This window comes from Solanum tuberosum, unplaced genomic scaffold, assembly GCF_000226075.1.
Source record: "Solanum tuberosum cultivar DM 1-3 516 R44 unplaced genomic scaffold, SolTub_3.0 scf00116, whole genome shotgun sequence".
In the NCBI taxonomy this organism is placed as follows: domain Eukaryota; kingdom Viridiplantae; phylum Streptophyta; class Magnoliopsida; order Solanales; family Solanaceae; genus Solanum; species Solanum tuberosum.
In genome coordinates, this window is record NW_006239040.1 from 668,913 (window position 1) to 694,925 (window position 26,013).

Consider the following 26,013-nt stretch of genomic DNA (forward strand, 5'->3'; position numbering starts at 1 on the left):
CAGGGGGGGGGGGGGGGGGGGGGGGGGTTATTACACAAAGCATGTAGGTAAGGGGGAATTTTTTGTTTCAATTTAGTACGTGAATGGATTCATTGTTTTATATATATATATATACATATCTAGAATGGGAAAAAAATCTGATACATCCTTCAATTTTTGCGATTCAGAGATGATATATCTCTAGTTAATAAAGTGGCTAACATATATCTTTTTGTTACACAGATGACTCAAATATATCTTTTTCGGCGAAGAGAAGTGAAAAAATTGATTTTAATTTTATTTTTGATTTGTTTTATAAACTAAAATCCATACAAAGTATATTTGATCCTTTTAGCAAAGTCTTAGAGGTATATTTGATCCTTCTCACATATGAATTTCTCTGCCTTCATTAATTTAGTGACTAATTTGCATTTATTATTCTTTATGATCACATTTATTTGTTTATTTATCTTCTTGTAAAAACTACCATGATACCCCAATTTTTTTTCTAGATACAACGAATAAATTGTTGACAAAATAAGTTTTATCTCAAAAATAAGTTAAATATATTCTATAGGTCAAGCTCCTGAACATCCAAAAAAAATGTATGTAGACCTCTTCGTTAGCTTTTCAAATCAAATCTACAAATCAAAATAATTTGAAAAGAAGAGCATTTCAATAAAGATCTTCTATGAAATGAAAAAAAATTTGAATATTTAGAATAATATTATAGAATGATTACAAAATATGTTCAAAGTTCTGACATTGAAAAGAAAGAAACAAAGATTGCTATGATACAATATCGAAATGTGAAAAATGAAAGAAACCCTAAAACCTAAAAGAAAGAAAGTAAAAGATAAATAGCTAGATACAAAAATGGAACTAATAGACAACAATGACTACTAAATTAAAGTCAAAACCTCCTATTAAGAATATCAAACAAGTACCTAAACTATAGAGACACCCTCAAGAGGATTTGATACTCAAGCAAGCAATCCCATCAACATTTTCTAGTAACTATGGACTTAGCCTCAAACTCTCTTAAAGAGTACACTCAATTCATGAGAATTTATCATATCAAAATAATCTACCTAATTAAAATGACAAAGTGTATTATTTACACCAAGTTAATTAGACTAAGACTAAAGTCTAATAATAGTTATTACAAAAATACTCTTAATAAATTAAGGGTCTTCTTAGTCTTTTTAGTCAAAGAGGCTTCTATTTTAAGAATAACTAATTTACATTTATAACCTCTTTATCCAATTAGATCTTTGTACTTCCACTTTAGCATGTTCTCGAACTTCAAGCCTTCATTCCAAATTCCTTCCAAACCTCCAAAATATTGACTTGTTACAGAACTCTTAAACTCTTTATCATGGCTTTGGTGTGCATGCATTATGCTATGTGGAATTTACTTCAATATTTATAGTGCGAGGATTATATTAAGTCATTAAGGCAGTAAATATATATATATAGAAAAATTGGTGAAAAAAATGTAAAAATATGATATTATGATTGATTGTAATGTAACCTTTCATTTAGGGTCTTTCCACTTGTAATATGACTAGTTTTGGTTACGTGCGTTGCACGTATATTTCTATTAGTTGGTGTCAAAATCTTATATACAATGTTAATTGATATGTTAGATGATAAAAATAGATATTAAAGTATATCGAAAAATACAAGTTTCTAAGCATAATGAATATTAATCTTATATTTTAATCTCCTTACACTTACATTCAAAATGGATTTAATATTTGTAAAGTTAAAATATAAATTAAGGTAGTTTTGATACTATTTATAAAATAGTTACTTTATATTAAGCATGCATACATGTTTCTCTATGATGTAAAAGAATACAATATTTCTTTAAAATGTTTTTTTATAGAACATTCCACACAATTTTTATATTAGATTTGAGATATATTTGTCTACCTATAATAATTTACACGCTTTTCTACCTAAAAAAGATAATGCAAAAGAAAAAAAACTCCTAATTGTGTTTAAATGCAAACCAATTTAATTAATATTATATGAAGTATTAAGTGGTTATTTGATCTTTTTTTCTTAGAGATATTGCTAGTGGAATTTACTTCAACATTTATGGTGTGGGCATTTTATCAAGTCATTAAGACAAGAAAATATTTATAAAAATGGTGAAAAAAATGTACAAGTATGATATTATGATTGATTATAATGTTACTTTTCATTTAAGGTCTTTCCACTTGTAATATGATACATGTTTTATTATTTAATGATTAATTAAATGATTTATAATATTATGATTTAGTATAGCATTTTAAAGCTTTCTACTTTGGGCACGTGTGTTGCACATGTACTCCATAACGATGAATATAAATTATTAAAAATCACATAATTTCTTTTAAAATTGTGTTTGAGTTGCAACAAAAATATGAAAAGTAAAATGATAAATGGTTATAGTGTATAGTCGACTCATAAGAAGAAACTCTTTTGTACTTAGTCATTCCCTTATTATAATTTCGATATATAAATTCTATATTTATTTTAAACGACAAAATAAAGTAGCAAAAACAAACATAGAGGCACACTATAACCTTATGATTAACTTCCTTAAAACATCTCTCTTGTCTTATAGAATAGAGTAAATATATTGAAATTAAATTAATAGTTATACATTTCAGGAAGATAAAATGTTTTAGCATTAATTAGTAGAAGATGAAATTCTCCTTCTTATTAAGTAGAATGCAATTAAGTAATTAAAAATTATAACTAAGGAAACCTAATTAGAAGGAAATAACTAAAGAATTAAAGTGTAACAAAGATGACAAATTTGTCTTTGGTAGTGGTATATATTGATTTAGCTACAACTCTTCATATTCTTTAATTTAAGATTAAAAGAGGGAAAACCTTGATTCATGTACTAATTTAAAATTCTTGAAATCCTAATTGACTCTTGCTCTTCACATTCCTTTTTTAATAAATAACTTACAAATAAAAAAATAATAAAAATAATATTATTTAATTAATTAGAAAAAATGAGAAAACCTTGATTCATGTACTTATTTAAAATTCTAGAAATCCTAATTGACTCTTGTTCTTCTACAATCCCTTTCTAATAAATAACTTACAATTCAAAAAATAATTAAAATAATATTATTTAATTAATTAGATGTTTAATTTAGTCTATGGGTAAAATGGTAATCCAATTTTTCATTTTTGGAGCTTCCCACTTTTAGTAAAGACTAAATGTGCTTTGCACATGAGTCCTGTGAAAGGTATAAATTACTGTCAAAATCACATTTTAATCAGTATCGCAAGCTTTTCAAAAAAATACTATATAATTTATAATAGATGAACAATCAATGTATTCAAATAACTTCTTTGTTGTATGTCAAATGATTAGACATTTGATGAACCTGCAAAATTTAGTTTGGTAACTAAAATAATGAGCTACATTTTTAAGTTATTAGATCCAAACATATGATATATTAGTATGTGCAAGGATGAATTAACAAAAATGATTAATATTTCTCATTTAAATGCACAATTAGAAAATTTCTACATATACCTTAAAATTAATATCTATACTTCAAGTCCAACACCCATACAATTATGAATGCTTCATGGAAGAAAAATTCTATAATGGAGAAAGAACAATTCTATATGCTTCATGGAAGAAAAATTCTATAATGGAGAAAGAAAGCAAAAACGAAAAGTTGAGGATATTGCAAAGAAAGTCCTCATGCTCTGAAAAGAAAATTTTGTTATTGTTATAGACAACATATCAACATAAAATTGTTCACTGTTTAATACTACACATGTATTAAATTTACTCTCCATACTGTTCACTGTTTAATACTACACATGTATTAAATTTACTCTCTTTTTTTCCGCTGCTATTTTTTCTTCTTGATTACCAATTTTCAGCATTTTTTTGGTTATCCTCACTTGCAACTTCTAACTCTCTTATCCTCTCATGTTTAATTGTGCAAAATTCGTTAATTCAATTTCATATTGTGAGCTTCCATCTTTGTAAGTTGGTTCTTAAATAGCATTAAAGAGCTTCAATCTTTGTAAGTTGGTTCTTAAATAGCATTAGGAAATAAAAATACCATTTAAATTCAAATTTTAATTCTGAAATTGATTTCTACATTAAAGTGATGAAGGACTTTTCATATCATAACTTTTCAAATTCTTCCATTATGAGATTTATGATTACGATTAAAACCAGTAGCAATGTACTCATTTATCAAGAAAATGATAATTTAATTATTAAAGGGCTTAGAACTTTAAATTTTACCATTATGTAATTAAAATATTAATAGCATTAGGAAATGACCCTTAAAATTCAAATTTTAATTCTGAAATTGATTTCTACACTAAAGTGATGAATGATTTTCCATATCATAACTTTTCAAATTCTTCCATTATGAGATTTATGATTACGATTAAAAGCAATATCAATGTACTCATTTATCAAAAAATTGATAATTTAATTATTAAAGGGCTTAAGGACTTCAAATTCTACCATTATGTAATTAAATTAAAATATTATATTTAACCAAATTTTAATTTAGTAGAGGGGCAAAATGGTAATTCAACTTTTCACTTTGGAGCTTCCACCACAAACCAGAATTACCTTTTAATTTATTTATTTCCAAAACCATTAAAAGTAATATCAATGAACTCATTTATCAAGAAGATGATAATTTAATTATTAAAGGGATTAAGAACTTCAAATTCTACCATTATGTAATTAAAATGTTTATATTTAATCAAATTTTAATTTAGTAGAGGAGCAAAATGGTAATTTAACTTTTCACTTTAGAGCTTTTCACTTGTAATAATATATGATTAATTTAGTAGAGGGCAAAATGGTAATTCAACTTTCACTGCACGTGCGTTGCACATGTGTATTGTATATATAGTATATGATGTTGTAAAATATAATTAATATTACTAAATTAAAGCTTTTTAGTAAATAATTATAATTAAACGAACATAGGACAAGTATTTTTAAATTATTAATATATATTGTCATAGAGCTACTTGTATTTTGAGATCAAAATGACCAGATATCATTAAAAGATTTCAAAATACATTAAAAATTTAAATATGAGAGAAAGTGACATTTCTTTAATATTTTCACTTTAGAACTTTCCACTTATAATAAGATGATTAATTTAGTAGAGGGGCAAAATGATAATTCAACTTTATCCATTCAAAAAATGTCGTTAATAGTGTTTCCTCTTGAGGTTATGAACATAAATGATGTACATCATTTACGTACAAATTTTGTCTTAAATATTCAAACTTGAAATTTAGTATGTGCATGACACTAATAAGGATTAGAGCATCCCACTTGTAATAATATATATGATATGATACATGGTAATCCAACCTTAGATTTTATATTATATATGGTGTGAGAAGAAAGCAATCAAAGAACTCAACAGCTTGAAAGCTCAAATGCTGCCTGCCTTTGCTCTTGTGTTGTCATAGTGCTGCCATCATTGTAGATCTTGCAGCCTCTTTCTTCATCTCCGCGGCTTTGCCACTTCCTCGGAAATACATGTACACTTGCTGCAGATCGCACAACGCGTGAAAAGATGTTCAGGTAAGAGAAGACAGTAAAAGCAATGAGATAGCAAGGATAAATGCTTCAACCTGAATAACCCATATGCTGGTCAGTGATTCAAGACAGAAGAATGCAAATCCTATGAAGTAGAATACCTGCAAGTAAAAAAGACTTACTTGTTAAGTCAATGAAACGTCTAAAGATACTCGTTAAGTCAAGAACTTGAAGCTTACCCCAACCAAACCATTCCAGCCTAACAGATCAATTGCAGGCAAGATACCACTGTTAAACAAGGGAATACGAAAAGGTCGTTATATTTTAGCATACATACATAGTTAAAAACGTATACATATAAGTCAAAGAGTGAGATTCAGCCGAGCATGGTTTTATGAGGGTAATGCAAAAGGATTTCGTATTCTAGAATCTCATTGTACCAGCACAAATTGCTTCTTCAAATATGGCAAAACAACTTACGCTAAAGATTTTCCTTTGAAGAAGATAGGAGGTGCCACAGTAGCAATGATGCAGAATCCAATGTGAAACTACAACATGAATATAAACAATCAGTACTGTTCTCAATAATCAACTGTAATAGAAGAGGAAAAACTGAAAAGGGTGATGTAACATTTACGAGATAACATAAGAAGAACCATCCAAACTTCAGTGCACTATCCGTCCTGCAGACAAAATGGACATAATGACATAAACATTTGGCGAGGTAGAAGAGCATTATCAAATAAATACAAGAAAGGTAATGTGAAAATTATTTACCACAGTGAGGGAACACAAATAGTACCTCATTGCACGATACAGAGGACGATACCACAGCACATAGGCTCCTGGGACGCCAGATATTAAGTAGATAATAGCAAGAAGCCAGATAGTTATACCTACAATGACAAAAAGAAATCTAGCTGGTTAGTTTTCATTTGCAGATAAAAAAATTGTTTGAATCTAGTTCAGCAGCAACCTTCTCCTTTGATCCAAGCTGAGGTAACTGCTATAAGGTTCCATAGAAGACAGGCTGCCAAACCTGCAATTCACCATGTGCAAAGTAAATCGATAAGTGCATTAACAAGCGAGACCAATTAGAGCTATTAAAAAGGAATTTTGATAAGCCTATACCTTGTCCTAAGTCATTCTAATAAACTATTTAGCAATGTCTCTCCTGTGCTCTTTTATCTTTAGTTGGAGTGGCAGCTTTGAGATGCAAGTTTTCTTAAAACATCACTACCATTAACATGACTTACAAACCTATTCCAAATACCAAAGTTATCAAAAGAGCAAGTTTGTATATTCTAGATCCACATTTGAGTGTCATTTAAATCATTTGCACGACAAGTTTGTTGCCTGAAAAATGGGTTTGTGATTTAGATACATCAAATGCAAATGCATCAATACTCCTGATAGCTGGAAAACAGTAGTACAAATTTTGTTTAGAATAAAGCCTACCAACTATAAGCAGAAAGAATTATCACTATGCATCTTGACCTCCAGTAGATAGGTAAACTAAAAGGTTGTAGAATATTTGCTAGCATATTCAACTGAGAAGCCTTACAAGTATCCATTCACTAGGGGGCTATGCAGAATACATTAAAGGGAGTTAGATCGACAGACATACCCAACCATGTAAAAAATGCAACATACTGCAACTTCTGTAGATGGATTGGAATTTCATTTGCAATATCATGATGAATAATGGGGAAGAAAGGTGGCCAATTCTTTTCCTCTATGACAACTCCAGCTGTAGTGTATAACCAAAAAAAATCAGCTCACATGTGGGGAAGAATCAATCAAATGGCTTAATTTAGTTCATATTTACAAAAATTTATACGTTACACCAGAGAACTACCTCTTGCTATAGCATCTTCCCTCCTTTTCAGATCCTAAATGAAACCAATAAAACAGCCAATTAACAAAATATAAAATGCACAAAGAGAAATATAGTCTATGCCATAGTTTGTTTTAAACACTAACTTGAGGAATGTAGCTAACACAAAATGACAAAAACTGTCTCCCTACTAACACAAAAGCAAATGAGGTATAATAGCTTCCAGAGCTAGCAATCACATGATATTCATACTTGATGAACCTCTGAATTGACAAAAGATCGTTGACACAAACAGTGAACTTAAGTTGTTTCTAATATGTAAGAAAAGCAAAAGCATGATAAGTACCAGCAGCCACAATAGGATGTAACACAAGCTTACCTGTTCTAATTTTTTTAGTTCAGCTTCTTTAGCTTGGAGTTCTTTCTCTTTATTCTTCAGATCCTGAATTGTTATATGAGAGCAGTGTTATTCAACCCTATCCCTCGGCGAACACACCAGTAATGTGGTCAAAAAATGTACAAAAGTTAAAGTTGACTATTCTGTTTCACCTTCGGATTATCAAGAGGGATATCAACTGTTGCACCACGATCATAGTCAGCAGGTTCATGAGGAAGAGGTGAAAGCCTTGAGTTTGTAGCAGGAGGAACACTTGCAGGATTCTGAAGATTTAGAGAATAAAATAGTGCATAAGCAAGATAATACACAATCATTAATTGGTATGAGAACAGAGACATGCAAATCGATATTCTAACAAATTCAGGAATTAAGATCAAGCCCTCACATTAGTATGTAGAAAAGAAAAGGAAAAGAAAAACTCAAGTTCAGCTTTAACATGATAAAGTATTTCTGTTACATTTATATTAAAGTTCAAATTAAAGTAGATCATAAACCAGAAGCTCACAGCAGTCCCTAAATTAGGTCATGAGAAAAAGACAAGGAGGAGGAAGAAAACACAGCCTTTATCCTGAGGTAGTGTGGGTAGATAACTTGATGTTTTGACTTATACAACGGGCAAACACCAAGGTCTCAGAATTAGCTACAGAATACCATAGGAGAAAGGTTAGACAGGCAATACACCGTAGAAGAAGAATACTGACAATAGGAGAAAGGGTAGGTGGTTTAAAATTTGTAACAGGACAACATAAAAGACAAATTCTAACTCCCTCATTTTGTAAACCATTCACCAGTTGTATTTGAAAAATGAATTAGCATCTTGTGTATGCATTACAAAGAATGCCTGATATGTTTAGAAATCCATTGTTTCTTTCTGGGTAATGGGGGTCCTCTCACAAAACAAAACCCTTAGCCTTTGCCTTTTCGAGCAGGATCCATGTCTTTTCAGGATCTTTACTCATTTACAGTTCTCAGATTAGCAGGTTGTACTACCTCCTTCTAAACTTTCTTTGACATTCTTTCCTTTCTGCAATCTGGGATGTCCAAAAATGCTTGACTATATTTCACTCCTATACATCTTTCACAACTTTCAAATATTCATATACATTAAACTATGTCTAACTATTTTTTAACCAATAACCCTCATCCTGATATTTTCAAATACCATTAAATATAATATATTTAGTACACACACAAAAGTATGGGTAAGGTCTCCGTACATCCTGCCCTCCCCATATCCCACTTGTGGATTACACTAAGTATACTCTGTTGTACTAAATATATATAAGTCAAATTAAAATCTTAAACTCCGCACACCATCAATACCTTCATATAAAGAGGGATAAAGAGACCATTAGTTCTGAGCAACTCAGAGTTCCAAACTGAGAAATCAAACCTCGAGGAAAGTAATAAGCTTACCATCATATAAAATGGACCGCTACCATAATTTGATTGACCCTTTCCTTGAGTCCCTTGGTCCTTAGAGAAAAAAAAACAAGGAGATTATTTTATGAAGAAACTTATCTAGAATGCACAGAACTAATCATGTAGGTTATAGAAATGAAACATGCCAAATTTTAGAAAACTTTTACAAGAAAGATGAGCTTTTTGAGACTATAGCACACTAATGACTTTAGCATTCAAATAATAAGAAGAACCAACCCAGCAGAATTATGATGATCCTCCGCTCTTTAATTACCAATACTCACAAAGATATGGCCACATGCGCCTAACTCAACCCCCGTAGGTAACTCGTGAGGTGCGGATTACTCAAGTCCATATAAGCAGATCACCCGTCCATTCCCCAACAATGTGGAACTCTAACCCACTCTAACACCTCCTTCACGCCCAGTCCCAGCTGGAGCATGGACCAGGAACCCAAACAAAGATGGGTATTGTTGTTCAACAACATACAAATTCTCTCTAAACCTCCAGAAAAATCATTTCATACACTTAAACATGACAAAATAATCCGATTGCAACCAGCTTTCTAGTCAGTAAACGAACCCGTAATGCAATATTCTTTACTCACAGCTCAATTCTACAATATGAATTGCAACAAATCTAGTTCAACAAAATTAAATTAGATAGTCCTAAAGAACAAAAACCCTCAGAATTTTTCAGTATATTCTCCAGCTAAATGACTCTAAATCAAAACCCAAAATGTAATTCACAGATCAGGAAATTAGACCAAACAAACAAGCTTAAATCAACCCCAATTTTTTCCCTTGACAAATACATTGTTTCCAACACACAAAAAAAAAACACATTTTTTTAAAACCCAGAATTCAAAACCCACAAAAATTCATCCAAATTACATATACAAAAATCCCCTGAAAGAGATTTAATCGAATTTACCGAAAAGGCGTTATCTTCCTGTCCTTCATCAAACGGATTGTCATTGTAATAACGTCCAGCCATGAGAAAAATACAAATGCAAACAGATCTTGAAATTGAAGAAATACGTATAGGGGTTTAGATTAGGAAAGTATGAATAAACGTGATGGTGTAGATTTCTTTCACTTTTTCAGATGTATTTATTTACTATATTTATAATTCCTTTATCTGAAAGCATGTCGACATATTCTACTACTTTCCCAGAAGAGATTTGGGGAAATTCATGTGAAAGAAAAACTGAAAAATGTCATTCCCGGGAAGTTAACAGAGAGAAATCTTGGGGTTTATATAGGTTTTGAGTTTTATTTTAGTGTTGAGAGTTGGTGGGGAAGATGGGTTCTTGCATATTTTTTAGTACAAAGTTCAATGTCATCGAAAATTGTGATAGTGTTAAGTATACTTTTATTCTTTTTCGTTTTTGGTATTGATAGGGAGCGATTTACCCCTTAGTGAGATTTTTGGCATGAATATAAACTATTCGACCCTCAAAACAAATAGAATGAAAATAATGTTCTTTTCAATGATATATTAACGTATTATATACTTTGGACTTAGATTCGTACAAATTTGTCTTTCGAACTATGTCATATTGAGTTGCACATATTATGAGAACTTTTTCCTTCATATTGATATGGATTCGGATTCACGTTAAATGTCGTGCACCTCATCTTTAAAAGCAGCTTACTAAGGTAGAAACCTGATAATCCTGCTTAACTCACCCTCCCTCAGCGTCGCAAACTCACAATTTTAGTTGATTGGTTTTATTCCAAACACATGAGGGATTGAGTCATAATTTTAGTGCCAAAAAGTTGAGATCATTCTTGTGAGTGTGTGCATCCTTTTGCTAACTCTTCAACAAAGATTAGGTAGATGGAAAGGTCTTTTTTACCTATATTGAACTTGTATCTTCTATCTAATTTACATATTGTTACATGGTTGAGTGGTTGTAGGTCTCCAACTCCTTAGGTAATGACTAGTAGTAAATAACTTTGGCATGTGCCACAAGTACATGAGAAAGAATGAAGGTATCCTTGTACAACCAAATGAAGTTTGTACATGTTGCAGCAAGTAAAGATATACAACTTCAAGAAAATATACCATTTTGTCAAGATCAATGAATTATATGCATTGGTGCTCACATGTAAGCCTAAATGAACATTAAAATGATGCAGCTTGACAAGAATCAGATGAGCAAGCTGTTTTTACAGGTCATTAAGTCGCCTGCATGTGTTGGTATTTTCATGAATCGCGCTTCTTTGAGGTGCATTTTGCTTCAGTTTGAAGTTGTCTTTAGCACGGTGCTTGGCCTGCAAACCGCCTTTCTTTTTCCGAGTATCTCAGCTCCTTCGAAGAAGAAATAATCTTAGTTTCTCACCGGCTGAATTCCCAGTATGCGCGTCTAACTCAAATCATTCACCATCAGATCTTTTGTGAGACTCTCTTCTTATCATTTGTATGAGGTCCTGAACAACTTCTGACATTGGTGGCCTGAATTCTCGCTCATGCTGTATAAGAGTTTAAAAGTTAAGTGACATTTGAAGGCAAACCTATTCCACAACTAGATCCTAGAAATATCCTTCCAACCGATTGAGATGACGAACAATCTAAGACTATTCGGTCCACTCAGCGATTAGACAATGTATATTAGTAAGCATTTATGTGTTTCACATGAAGGAACAACAGAATAACTCACCTGAACACAGCGAGAAATTATGTCAGCAAAGTGTGATAGTGATTTAATGGGGTATTTTCCATCGAGAGCAGGATCAACCATCCTTGTCAAGAGATCAATATCGTGTAGCTGAGGGATTGCCCACCTGACCAAGAACTGCTCTCCTCGACTCCGTGTCCTGAATATGATATGCAGGTGTGTTAACTTAGAAATGAGGCACACCTATATTAGCTCAAAAGGATGCAGAAGGCTTTTTTACCGGTCATATGACATTCTGCCTGTTATTAGTTCCAGCATCACCACACCAAAACTGTAAACATCACTTTGGGAAGTGTAAATCCCTGACTCAAATTCGGGAGCACCGTAGCCATATGTTGTGAGAAGTTGTCCCGACAACTGAAAAATCAGTGTAATGTCAACTTGATATAGTTTTTAACATACCTTAATTGAACGTAACAGTAATCAAACCCAAGACTAAGCAAGACTACTTTATCAAAAGAACAACAAATAACAGCAAGATAGATGATCCACATGCATCCTAGAGCAATTTTCTGTTCATATAAAACACATCATGAGAAGAGCACCTTCACCATTTGTGTTTACTTACAATAACATACGCAGTGGAGTCTGGGAAGGGTAGAGTGTACGCAGACCTTACCCCTACCTCAACTGTAGAAAGGTTGTTTCCTATAGACCCCTAATCTCACATTAAGCGATGTGAAATGCTAAACACATTTTGAGCCTCGCTTCAGGGCTCAAGCGTGCTTTAAGCGCGCCTTCGACAACACTTCACCCTATCCTACAGGGTGTGAACCAACCATTTCCCAAAGAATATACTTTACACATTTACGGGAATTCATTCTTACTGCTCCTTATTCCAACATCTTGTTGAAAACGCTTTGACCATCACTACTGTTCCTTTTTTAAATTATATATTCAGCTCCCATGTCCACTTCTATCAAACACTAGAAATTCACTTTTCTTTCCACTTGCAGCTCATAGAGGAAACTAATAATCCAAGGAAGCATTTCAATTCTTTCTACTCCATAACATTGGGGTCACAAGTTACCTGACTCACAGCACCAGATGATATAAGTGGAGCCAAACCACAATCTGAAACATGTACAGCCAACTCCTCATCAAGCAGAAGATTGGCAGACTTGAAGTTTCTATGAATAATAGGTGGCTCGCAGACTTCATGGAGATACCTGCATTTCATCAAACAAGAATGATTATTAATTTAAACATACTCTAGCAGTCTACCTCACTTTTTCATGCAAATCTAATTAAAAAATGAGAATCAGACTGCTTAGCAATTGTGAAATTGTCTCTGTGTGACCTATAAGGTCACCGGTTCGAGCCGTGAAGCAGCCACTACTGCTTGCATTGGAATAGGCTGTCTACATCACACCCCTTGGTGTATGGACCTTCCCCAGACTGCTAATGCGGGATGCCTTGTGCATCGGGCTTCCCTTTTACAGCATAGCAGTGCAAACCAGTTAATTTAATTTTGTTCATCTTTTTCTTGGACATGCAGAAGAAAAGAAAGGAGAGGAAGCAAAAGACAGCTACATCTAACATTTTGCATATAGTTAAGACCATTCCAGGTCGTTTGTGTGGCTTTTTATCATGTAATATACACAACACAAGAAAGTTGAGGACTAAAATGAGCTTGTTATTGAATTTATCACTATACCAGAACCATTTTATTGTTCAGTATTTAATAGCACTGATTTATCATATAGTGTGTGCAGAAACACTTATTATAGGTCCCAAAACACTTATACACACACGCATGAACGCGAGTGTGCACAAACATGATGTGCATAATTAAATGTATGTAATGTTATTTGACGTACTCTAACGCTCTTGCAGCTCCAAGAGCCATCCTCATGCGAGTATTCCATGAAAGTTGTCTCTTGAATTCATCGTCGCAATGCAGTGCATCTTGTAGTGTCCCGTTACAGCAATACTCATAGACCAGAAGCCTTTGACCATGCTCTGCACAATAGCCCATCAGCTCAACAACATTAGCATGACGAATTCTGTCAATATTGTTTACTAGGTCAAGAAACTCATCATCCTTTTGTTGATCGCAAACTCTTTTGTCCAGCTTTTTGACAGCAAGCAACTGCAGAAGCATCCAAAAGGAGCATGTGTCAGAAGTGAAATGTTGCAACCACTTGAATGATGTGGTGCATAGTGCAAGTGAAGGAAGAGCGGTAAGATTTGAATGCCAGAGAAATGCATATACATCCCCAAGTAATTTATATAAATGAAACAGCATGCATATACTTACCTTTAATAGTTAAAATCATGACCAGAAAAAAGATGCAGCAGTATCTGGCGGTTCCTCTTATAAAGTGAGACAAGTCAAGGCAGAAAATAGTATAAAAGGCTGTTTTTCATTTTAACAAATTTGAAATACACTTCTAGGACAAGATTTCATCGATGATGTTGGTTACTGGAAAAAAAATACTAGTTGAAGATTAATTTGGAACGAGGAAAAGAAAAGAACTAGAAGAAACCTAGAGGGAAAATATTGCAATTACAACTTTTGTCCTTAAGCAGGTCTCAACTAGCTAAAGTAATTCAAGAAACATTATATCAGATAAAATAGGTAGAATTCATTTAATAGATTTGCTAAGGAGTGCTCTAATTAAGGATATATGAAGGTGAATTTTCCATTAAAAAAGGCCTTTTTGCATATAATTGTGCTTGTATCACAACCATTCTTGATAAATCTAAGCAACCTAACAATTTATACTAGAGATAAAGAGGCAATTTTGATGCTACTTGCTGATAATTTAGCATTCCAGAATACCAAACATGATGGAGAAATAAAAGGAGAGAAAAAGCAGTAAGTCAAGACTCTCGACAATCTAGTGGAAGTAGGAAACTACAGTTAATAAATTGGTACATCATAATAAATTCATGCCGATTGAAAGTTGTACCTTTCCATTAGGAAGCTCCACCCTGTATACACTACCCAGCATTCCTAATCCCAACAGATTATCTTGAGAGAAGCTATTAGTGTATTGCTGAAGTGATGCAATTGTGTAAGATTTCACAGAAGTTAGTGGAAGTGGCCTGGTTGGAAGCCTCGTTGCTGTATCTTCAGCAGGCGCAATCGGCTTGACAATAACTCTCTCTTGCGGAAGAGTCGGCGGAGGAGGAGGCGGAGGTGGTGGCATCAAATCAATATCCAATCTGCCAAGGTTTATCTCACTATCATCCTTCTTTGGCACTGCACTCATGGTTTGCACATTTACCTGCTGCTCATCTTGTGGCTTCGGAACGGGAACCGGTCTTCTTGGTTGCTTTTCTTTTGGCGTCACAACTAGGGGAGCTGTTTAACACATAAGAAAACCACTTATCACTAAAGACTAAAGAGTAGAAGGTTAAACTTTGAGATTCATTAACTTTTCAGTTCTAAATGCTGCACAACAGACTTCCAATACAACAACATACCTAGTCAAATCCCACTAAGTAGGTTCTGGGGAGGGTAGAGTGTATACAGACCTTACCATTACCTCGTGATGGTAGAGAGGCTATTTCCGAAAGACCCTTGGCTCAAGTGCATCAACACAACAGACCCAGTATCTTTTTTTTTTCAAGTAACTAAGGGGTCGTTTGGTAGCACGTATAATAGTATTGAAATAGGGTGTATTAGTAGTGCCGAGATGAGTAATGTTGGGATTAATTATGTTGGGGTTAGTTATGCTAGATATAGTTTCTTATCCACGGTTTAGTTTGATATATTAAGGACAGTTCTGTCTTTAACCATACTTATCCATGTATTAATAACCATTGTTTAACTAATACCATGGTTGGTTATGTATAAGTTATACACCCTATAATATTAAATAGTATTAGTTATACATATGCTGAAAATCCTATCAAACAAAGGATTAAATAATACAATCACTAATACATGTATTAATTTCTCTAATACATCCTACCAAACGAACCCTAAGGGGGAAAAGTTGAACTTTAAGAAACAGTGATAAAAGATATCATAAAATAACATAGATATTGAGTATTTTGTAGCACCTTTTTCTATATCATGGCCAGGTTGGACTAATGAACCACTATCTCCAAGATTCTCTCTAGCACCCATATAAGGGGCTATTTCATGGTGTTTGGGCGTTCTTTGAGTCTCGTGCCATTTCCTGAGGCACTTTGGCAGACAGAGAAGGATTGCTAAAACCAATATGATAAATGACAAAACTGCTGCAATTGATATCCAGACCACCCTTTTAGCAGATAAAGACTTTTTTTTTCCTGTTGAACTTGATTCTGCAGATGCTGATGGTCCATCGGCCTGTGTTTTAGGTTTGCTTTGAGAAGATGGCGTCTGTGCTGAAGTTGGAGACCCAGAAATGGGAGGTGCTGTTGATGATGTGGGTGGAGGTAAAGGAGCAATACTACTGTTGAAAAGATTTCCATCTTTTCTGCACGAAAAACAAAACCGGTAACTAAGACAGTACAAACCATCACTGATCATAATCGACAAGGCATGTATCAGATGGTAACAAAATGATCCAACAACTGATACATTGATCTTTGCATATATCAAATATATCTACCAACTTGTACCATTTAAGTCAGCTAATAAATAAGACTGCCTGACTTCCATGTTATTTTTGCCTCCTGAAAGTTAGGGGCTCGATATATGATTAAGGTGGGTGACCTAACTAGAGTATAGCCACCATGGAATGTGAACTTAAATTATGATCAAGTTTAGACCAAGAGCCAGCTTGCTAAACTAAATAACTTGCAATTTTGTGTATTTTACAGGTCATGAATATCATAACTTAACTGTTTGTATGTTTTCATATGCATATTGTACTACGGTTTGTAAATCTATACCTATATCTGTTGTCTATTTATTGTGTCTATATGAGTTGTTTACTTCCAAGTTTTGAGGGACTGGCCATATGATAGAATTCATGTATTTAAATGACATGCTTGTCAGGATTCTTTTTTTCTTTTTTCAGGTCAATTTCTTATTTGTTTTATTCTTACTTTTACTCATTGAGCTTTCATTTATGCTAAGGGCAAGTTTAGGATTCATATCCATGTCAGACATTAAGCCTATATTTCTGGTCATTTTGTACAAAATGACCTTGCAGCATACAAGCTATGTTGCTCGGACTTTCCAAATATGTTGTTGCACCAGTGTCGGATTACTTTGGGAGGATCCAATACGAGTCCGAGCAACATAGCATACAAGCACATCCATTTTTTACTAAGTAAGATTTCAGGAACTTGTAAACAAGCAGTTTCTGAAAGGCTTACTTGTGTGTATGAAGCATAGCACAGACGATACAAGTTCTCAAGCTTTAAAGGGGGATATTGGGAGCTAGAAAAGTTATATGTTTGGTTATAACCACTGGTACATAGTACAAAAGTGAGGCATTATTGGAAAATAAGGAGCAGTATTAAGTAACATTGAACTTGAAAAGATATTTGTTTCCGCGGTTTCGACATACATGTCTATTGTCTTCTATGATTATATATCTTTTTTGTGGGATATGTTACATGTCAAATGATATCTCCAACAAACGACGAGGGATACATTGATATTAAATGTGACCAAGATTACATTTTAATATACAAGATGTTGACTCAACATAAACAGAAATGAAACGAGTATATGAAAGCATAAAATGAATGTACTTACTTGAAATTGGGAATAGAGAACAACTTTTGAGGTATGGGCCCAGAAAACAAGTTGTTTTCCACATTCCTATAAAGGACACAGGGAGTGTGAAGAGATGTTAGTAAGATTCTATCATTCTAGTGAACTGAATTATATTCGAGTAAAATCTAGTTTGGAAGAGTACAAATTTGCAAGGGGAAGATCCTGCAAAACATCAAGAGTTCCAGAAAGCTGATTATTCTGCAAATATCTGGAAATCAAGAAGTTAGTTTTATCATATTGATCAAACTATGAAGTTATAAACAAACTGTATAATGTTGAATTACTCACAGAGTGGTCAAGGAAGACAAATTTCTTACAGATGGTGGCAATGATCCACTTATATTGTTACTTGACAAATCACTGTTGAAAGATAAACACCCAAACCAGTTATTCATATGAAAAAAACTAAATGGAAGTATGTAAAAGCTTTTGTTTGCTTTCATACAGATTGACCAAAGCGGTAAGGCCTTGAAAGGAATCAGGAATTTCTCCAGTCAAATGGTTGGCATTCAGAGACCTGCAGACACACAGCGAAATACCTGAGTTTGATTCTTTATGAAGTAAGCAACTTTTTATCTACACTAAAAGTGATACTTACATAGCTGAAAGTTGACTCAGGGAAGACAAAGAAGTAGGGATACTTCCAGTGAATGCGTTAGCTGAAAGAAAACTGTCCAAGGTAAAGAATATCAACTGTTTTACTCAATAAGTAAAGCTAGGTTTATCAATATGTCCTCTTTCTTTTTCTCGTGTTTCTGGGGATCCTTCATAAGTCAAATGGTAGAACTTACATATTCCGCAAGGTAACTGGCAGATTAGACGGAATGCTTCCGCCAATATGGTTGTTGCTCAGATCTCTGCCACAGGAGATGACCACAATTAGTATTCACATATCATTACAGTGGACTCCACTAAATGGAAACATTTAATAATAGGAAAAAGGCATAATACATAACAGACACGTAAACTTGGCCTCAACTGGCAAGTAAGTACTCCAACTTTGAGTATGCACCAGACACCTCAACTCGTGTCAGTTCAACACTCCGACTAACAAAATGATCATCTAAACACCTCCAAACCACGAGATGCAGTGGGGACCAGTTGAAGTGTTTAGTTTCCAGTTGAGGTGTCTAGATGTCCACTCTCTAAGTTGGAGTGTTTACTTGCGAACTGAGGCCAAGTTTGAGTGTGTTCACGTATTATGTCTATGAAAAACACATGCATACAAACAAGCAAACTTTTAAGTTAGGAGATATGAGAGAAGCTTACATTATTTTGAGAGAAGAAAATGAGCCTAAGTTATCCCCAAGTTCACCTCCCAAGTTAGCAGCATTGAGTCGACTACAACATGATAAGTAGGATTAGCATTTCAGTTCCACAAAAATCTACGCAATGTAGTAAATGGTAAGTCCTTACATTGTCAGTATGTTTCCATTGTCACATTCGACCCCTTGCCAAAGTCCATTACATGGGTCTCCACCAACAGCACCCCAGCCCGGAAGGGATGGCGATCCCAGAGAAGCATATAAGTTATTAATAGCAGCAACTTAACCAATACAAAAGGAGAATTGTTAAGAAATTCCAAACATAAAGAAGAAAGTGCAGAAACTGATCCATGAAACCATATAAATATTTAGAATCCAATCAATTACAGAAACAAACCATGTGGAAATTTAGAACCCAATCAATTAACAAAGGCTAACTACGAACTTCCCTGAGAGGCAATTAACCAGAATAGGCGCAAAAGCTGTTAGTCCTCAACTTTACAAACCCAATAAAATGTCAGGACAATGCAAGTGAAGGTACAAACTTTATAGGGAAATCTTAGTAGCTGAACTGGTTGGCTACTAGAACTTTTACCTTATTGATGAGAGTTCGATTCTCCACCTTGTAATCCCTCGACCATTTACCCTATCCTCAATTTTTTTTAAACAAAAGGTACAAACTTTATAAGAAGCAAGAAGACCACCTACTAGTTCAAATATACAAGGACAATAAGCAAATGCATTCACTTTTGAGCTCAAATCAACAACTCGCTTAGATAATTACATATTCTCACATAATCAGCATTGCACAAAACATGAAATTGGAATTCCCTTATGAGCATTTACACAGGAAATTACTTACCCGTTTGGACATGAATTTGTTATCCCTCTTTTCAAAACATTGTTTTACAACTCTTTTTAAAAACTAAAATGCATGTCGAAACACAACTTCAGTTTCTAAATACTACTATTTTTCAACTGAACATCAAATACTAATCTTTTTTTTTTCGTATATCACTCAATTCATGTCCAAACGCCTACGAAGACTTGGCGACTGTCGTTCCTTACCATCTCCAGGGTTAGCTTCATCTGAAAGCTGAACAGCAAAAGCTAAAAGAATCCACACCAAAATCTCCAAATTCAAACAGCATACAACAAATCTCTTCCCATCCATTGCCCCAAAAATACAATCTTTTCTCTTCAATTCAATTCAATCTTTCTTTGGAAAACAATTCTGCATAGCCAACACAAAAAAGTTCCCAAAACTGCAAATACCAAATAAAACAAAACATCAATGTCAGTGTTTTCCTCAAGCATAAAAATGCAAGAAAAAGACTCAATCACCCACAAATAACAAAAGGGTATCTAAAAAACAACATATAAGAACCAAAAGCTAAATTCTTGAGGAAAAAATTTAAAACTTTTGATAATTCAGAAAGAAAAAAGTACAAAAAATGAAAAAAAAAAAAAAAAAAACCCCACCAAAGATTCAGTGAACTATAAGCAAATGATGAAAATAAAAATGGGAAAAGCAGCATGATTTTCACACAAAAGATTAAAAAAACAGAGGCTTTTCCACTGAATTAACCAAAAGCAAAGAGGATTAAAGACAAGAAAATGAAGTTTTACATGAAAGGTAAGTAATGATTAAGAACTCAATTAAACTGAGATTAATTATAAATTCAAGAGAAAAAAAAGTTTACCTTTATAATTGGTGGAAAAAAAAAACAGAGTAAAAAATGCTAATCTTGGAAAGTTGCAGAAAGGCACTGAAATTTTTCTTCTTCTTCTCTCATTTTAAGAAATAAACAAAAGGAACAAATAGACACAAGTGAGTGACATACATATCTAGTTGATCCATTTGTTGATGTAAATTATTAATTTCATCTCGAATTATTGATAGTTTTAAAAATAGCCCTTTATTTGATTACATGAAGTTAAATACAGCCCCGATCTTGCAATATTTATGAAATACATCCTAAATTCTCATCAAGTTTAGGAGTATTTTCAATACTTCTTTCGATTTTTATGAAGAACTTCACGTTTCTACCAGAGTTTGAGACCATCTGCTATGTCATGTGGCATATCGAGAGTGTATAGGGGGTGTATTTAAGTTTAGTTAGTCAAGTAGAGGGGTGTTTTTAAGGTTGTTCATAGTTCGGGGATAAAACTAATAATTTGTGTTAAATTTAAGGGTGTTTTTGATAATTCTCTTCTTCTTTTTTCTAATAGGCTGAATGAATTTTTTTAAATTTAAAGATGTATTAATTAATTTTACAAAAAAGAATTATCATTCTCTAATAAATTTTCCAAGTATATCTAGTAGTTTTAAGAGAACTTTGGGAAGTAATTAAGGGGTAGTATTCATTTATTTTGGATAAGAAAGAATAGAATGAGTAAAAATTTAAACAGATTAATTAATTATACAAATATTATTCAAAATGAAGAAAAGGTTTAAAATATTTTTAATACATTATAATTATTTTTATTTTTTAAAACTGAACCAATTACTCCAAACTCTTATTTCTTTTTAACATCAGCACTGTAAAATTCATTTTGTTTTTTTCTACATTTTGGAGTTGGTGAAAGAAAATTTTCACATTGTGCATGAAAGGCCAAGTTTTGAAGTTATAATTTCTTGTTTGATAGAAATTTTGGAGACAAATATTTGCACAAATTTCTATGCTAAAGTCAATTTTATTTTGTTTTGTGTTTGTTTCTATGGGTAGGAAAAGATAGAGAAACTTGATGTAAGCCAAGTTTTTGATCATATAATGAGTATTTTTAGTGATAGTTGAGCTATTATAGAAAAAAGGGAAAAATGTATGAAATATAGTCGAATTTTGATCGAAATTGTTGTAACAATATTGAACTTTGGAAATGACCTTTTACCCCCTTGCACTATTTAATAGTGTATTTTAAAGGTATATATGTGTCCACGTGAACATCATAAATATTGCATAATTATAAATAGTAACGTGTCCACATGGACACATATATACCTTTAAAATACACTATTAAATAGTGCAGGAGGGTAAAAGGTCATTTCCAAAGTTCAATATTGTTACAACAATTTCGATCAAAATTCGACTATATTTCATACATTTTTCCCTTTTTTCTATAATAGCTCAACTATCACTAAAAATACTCATTATATGATCAAAAACTTGGCTTACATCAAGTTTCTCTATCTTTTCCTACCCATAGAAACAAACACAAAACAAAATAAAATTGACTTTAGCATAGAAATTTGTGCAAATATTTGTCTCCAAAATTTCTATCAAACAAGAAATTATAACTTCAAAACTTGGCCTTTCATGCACAATGTGAAAATTTTCTTTCACCAATTTTCATAAAGTTTGGTATCGTAACAAGAATTTCGGCCAAAATAGAGTATTTTTCAGACTCTTTTCCCTACAAAAAAAAAAAGAAGTGTTTGCTATAAGTTTTAATGAGATTATTTTTAAATATATTAAAAATAAAAATTTATATGTAAGTTATGTTTTGGTTTTTTTCTTAATACGAAGTTAGAATATTTTATTTATTCATTCTCATTATAAAATGTGACATTGCTTACAAATTTTTTTGCATATGGCCACCAAGTACAATGAACAAATTGTATAATTATAGGTGATACGGATTTTAATCAACTTAATATCTTGTATCAATATATATTTCGATATCACTTAAAACTCAATTCAAACAAAAAAAGAGAGTTTTACATTGAAAATCAATTTTTTATTATTAGAATGTCGTTAATTTTTATTAATTGAAAAATTCATCTTTGAGATTACATCGTCTAGTCCCTTCTATATTCTGTATATTAATCTCCTGGTTTTCAATGATTCTGAATTTGAATATTTTGAATTGCTTTTGTTTGGAATGTTTTTCAACATTAGAATATTCTACAACTTTCTACCAATTACATCGACATATGAAAAAGAAAAAAAAAGTATCCAATGTTCATCTTTCTTTCACAATTTACCTTTGCATCTTTTTATTATTTTAAATCTAGAATTCACTCCACTAATTTAAATTCTTAAATTCATCTACACTTATGTATTATAAATAAAAGAAAATTCTAATTCAAAGCTCAAATTAAATATCTTTAGTTAAGTAATTTATTTTTTCTTCTACTAAAAAATGAGAAATACAAATATTTTTCTTTTGGCAAGAGATTTAATTTATTTATTTTATAAGGCAAGAGATTAATCCAATATGAAAAATAAAATAAAAAGGAGAAAAGATGTTTTCCTACTTTAAAATTTTTTATATCGGGAATACAAATAAAGATGAGCATAATGAATTTATGATCTAGTAATTTTATAAAATTTGTTGCTTAATGATTTTAACTCAACTTGTACCATTTATTTTATTGTTTTAATTTATTTATCGTAATTATTATTTAAATTGTTAAAATATTTATCTATTTAACGTAATTTTTTTGTGATATGTTATTTAGAGTGACAAGAAAAATAAATTTTGGGTCTAATAAAGAACGTGCAGATAATATTGATAACGACTAAAGTATTCCTTTCTGATAAAAATGGGGCTCCACATGTCCTTTTTCACAGAATCTATTTTTTTTACACTTTTGTCGAAGCATCTTAATTAGCTATTGTTTGATAGCTGGATAAATAAAAATTAGTTATTTATATGTGAATTTTAGGGGGGTGTTTGGTATGGATGAAAAAACAATTTTTTTAAATGTTTGGTTAGTCAAATTTTATTTCATCTTTTCTCATAAAGCAATAGTTATTCACTTTTTTTCTTTTGGATTATCATTACTGTTCGAATAGAAAAATTAAATAACCGATAGTTAAAGAAAGTAACATATTTATTATTTTTACAGAAAATTTACATACTTGATAGTTTAGTATGAAGCTCAAATTTAAAATTGAGATATTTCATTATGTTGTTACTCTCAGCTCTTTTTAAAAGATATCTTCTTAATTATCGCTAAATCAAAAGTGAGTATATAAAAAATAAAAGATAGTGGCATCGAATGGACATAAAATAACCGTCCTAGCTAGTTAAAGTTTGAGCAACTTAATTCACTGATTTCTAATTAAAAAAATGAAGACTAATTAAAAAACTTTTATTAATATATTATAATCATAAATAAAGAATCAAGATTAAAATTATTTAAAATATTTCCTTAATATACTCGACACTTGAAAAGAAAAGTAGGAGACGACGTTGCTTTCTTTATGAAAATAAATAAATAAATTAAGCAACAACTCTTCTTACTGAAGATAAGAATAAAGTCATTAGCAAAAATTGATCAAATTTGTCCATGTATGATTTGATTGGATAATTTTATTTAATTCTATTAGAAAAAAAGAAATGTTGATCTAATATAATATTATTCCATTGTTTGGTTAATTAATGTCTTATTTTACCCTTGATCTTTTACGAAGCTTCTATATATAAGGATAATTTTAAACGAGAGATTAATATAGATCTTTAAAAAAAATTGTGATACTTATCACAATATTTTTTAACTTGTAGTCATAATTATAAACATATTATGTGGAGGATTGGAATTAAAAAATCGTCAAATTCCAAAAAAGACACATACAATGTCAAATGAAATAATGTAATACACCTAGGACACAAATAGTTATTTTTGCATTCCTTTCGCCCCAACCAACTTACCAACCAATTAGAAAATCCTATGAAGGTCGGGAAGATAGTGACACATAAAATGGAATTATTATCTTTGTTTGTTGAGGAGAATGATCTTACGTAGGATTGGGACGAGAAAGAAATTTTTATAATGCTTAGGTTTTTTCTTTTTGAGTTAACTTTTAAAATGTGATTTGCAAGTTCAAAATCTAATTTAACATGTCTCTAATTATATGATGGTTATGAATTTACTTTTGATTTTTGAATATCACACTTTAGACCAAATAATAAAACTTCGAATAAAAAAAATTGAGATTAGTTCAGATGAAAAGAAAGAGAGAGGTGTTAAATGAAAATATTTCATATTGGATTGAGATTAAAACTTTAAACTCTTTATAAGAATTGGTAACATTGCGAGGGAGACAGGGGTAGACATCAAATTTTATGAAACTTTACCAGATGTGTTCAATTATAGTTAGGGTTCTTGGATGGTACTCAACTCTAAATCTTAATTCATGTCTATAGTAAAAGATAATATACCCTTAAAAAGGCATTTCAATTTTTTTGTAAATTTATGAAATATACACTCAAAGATCAAATAAATATCAAGGAGATACCCTCGAATCACAAAAAGAATCTTAGAAAAGAACCAAGGAAATATACAAATTTATACCGATAATGTTCATCACTCTAAAATTTGTTATAAACCTGACGAAGAGATATTATCCAACAAGGAGAGTATGAACTTCTAGTAACGCACGTCCCCTTTTCACTATAACGACAACAATAGCATGAACACGACACGCAAAGTTTGTAACAATCATACAAACAAATTGTAAGTCTCATAAATAGGTCATTAAAGTGATCCTATATTAAAATACTTGTCATAATATATTTATTTTACGAAGTAAATTTTATGAACTTTGATCAATATTTTAAAGTGTATTTTTTTTATATGAAAAAAGTTATAATTTACAATACATTTCATATAGTTTTTGAATTTATTCGCCCATGCTTCCAAGTTCCACCACCATCTCCGTCATCAATGCCACCACCTCAACAACCACTCCGTTATCCACTTGTGTATGCATGAGCTACTTTTGACGAGGAGTACGTAAAAGAGACGTCAGAAGTAAGATAGACTCTTAATATAGATAATAATAATATACACAGTGTAATTTCACAATTGAAATTTAGGAAGGATAGACGCAAACATTATTGCTACCTTATAAATAGACACTTAACACTAATGAAAGAGTTTTTTTTATGGGCCGAGCCTCATTTGGTGACATATAGGGTGTGTTTGGTTGGGTTAAATATTTTGGAAAATGTTTTCCAAATCAACTCATTTTCCTCAAATTTAAGGAAAATGACTTCCCTTCAAAACTTAAAGAAAACATTTTCCAAACTCTCTTCCAACTTCAAATTACAATTACTTTTCTATTGAAAAAATCAATTTATTTTGTCCCTACCCTCAAACCAGCCCCCCAACCACCCCCAAAAAAATAATAATTTTAAAGCTTGTTTTTAAATTCAATTATTTTGCCCCACCCCCTCCCAAAAAAATATTAAAAATT

At 31.9% G+C, this 26,013-nt stretch overlaps 2 protein-coding genes across 3 annotated transcripts; both read right to left on the bottom strand.

Moving 5' to 3' along the window:
* Positions 1-5,318: 5,318 nt before the first annotated feature.
* Positions 5,319-10,521, bottom strand: LOC102604300 (secretory carrier-associated membrane protein 1-like). Its single transcript, XM_006349981.2, has 13 exons — positions 10,126-10,521; positions 9,187-9,246; positions 7,923-8,033; positions 7,753-7,815; positions 7,395-7,428; positions 7,164-7,286; positions 6,513-6,575; positions 6,339-6,432; positions 6,174-6,219; positions 6,017-6,084; positions 5,776-5,824; positions 5,632-5,697; positions 5,319-5,547 (listed from the first exon to the last, which is right to left on the bottom strand). The coding sequence occupies exons 1-13, from the start codon at positions 10,186-10,188 to the stop codon at positions 5,461-5,463; spliced, it is 927 nt and encodes a 308-aa protein (XP_006350043.1). The 5' UTR covers positions 10,189-10,521; the 3' UTR covers positions 5,319-5,460.
* A 623-nt stretch (positions 10,522-11,144) lies between these two features.
* LOC102604626 (protein STRUBBELIG-RECEPTOR FAMILY 3) lies at positions 11,145-20,621 on the bottom strand. Of its 2 annotated transcripts, XM_006349982.2 has the most exons (17): positions 20,512-20,621; positions 19,877-20,073; positions 18,960-19,089; positions 18,813-18,884; positions 18,335-18,400; positions 18,142-18,213; positions 17,989-18,060; positions 17,832-17,903; positions 17,686-17,751; positions 17,523-17,588; positions 15,890-16,290; positions 14,791-15,185; positions 13,696-13,967; positions 12,906-13,044; positions 12,096-12,232; positions 11,858-12,014; positions 11,145-11,669 (listed from the first exon to the last, which is right to left on the bottom strand). In XM_006349982.2, exons 2-17 carry the CDS (start codon positions 19,980-19,982, stop codon positions 11,574-11,576), a joined length of 2,319 nt encoding a protein of 772 aa, XP_006350044.1. In that variant the 5' UTR covers positions 19,983-20,073; positions 20,512-20,621; the 3' UTR covers positions 11,145-11,573. The 2 variants fall into 2 exon arrangements, with proteins under 2 accessions (XP_006350044.1, XP_015165347.1); XM_015309861.1 differs by lacking the exons at positions 18,813-18,884; positions 18,960-19,089; positions 19,877-20,073; positions 20,512-20,621 and having other exon boundaries at positions 18,142-18,202.
* Positions 20,622-26,013: the final 5,392 nt, after the last annotated feature.

Bases quoted from the DNA above. Each gene is read 5' to 3' on its own strand.
- LOC102604300 (XM_006349981.2), bottom strand. From the start codon at position 10,188: ATGGCTGGACGTTATTACAATGACAATCCGTTTGATGAAGGACAGGAA. The intron at 5,825-6,016 runs GTAAGTTGTTTT...CTTGTTTAACAG, and splicing joins TTCAAAGGAAAATCTTTAGC to TGGTATCTTGCCTGCAATTG. The intron at 5,548-5,631 runs GTTGAAGCATTT...TGCGATCTGCAG, and splicing joins CCAGCATATGGGTTATTCAG to CAAGTGTACATGTATTTCCG.
- LOC102604626 (XM_006349982.2), bottom strand. From the start codon at position 19,982: ATGGATGGGAAGAGATTTGTTGTATGCTGTTTGAATTTGGAGATTTTG. The intron at 16,291-17,522 runs GTAAGTACATTC...TTTTTCGTGCAG, and splicing joins TTCTCTATTCCCAATTTCAA to AAAAGATGGAAATCTTTTCA. The intron at 13,968-14,790 runs GTACAACTTTCA...ATGCTTCTGCAG, and splicing joins TGGAGCTTCCTAATGGAAAG to TTGCTTGCTGTCAAAAAGCT.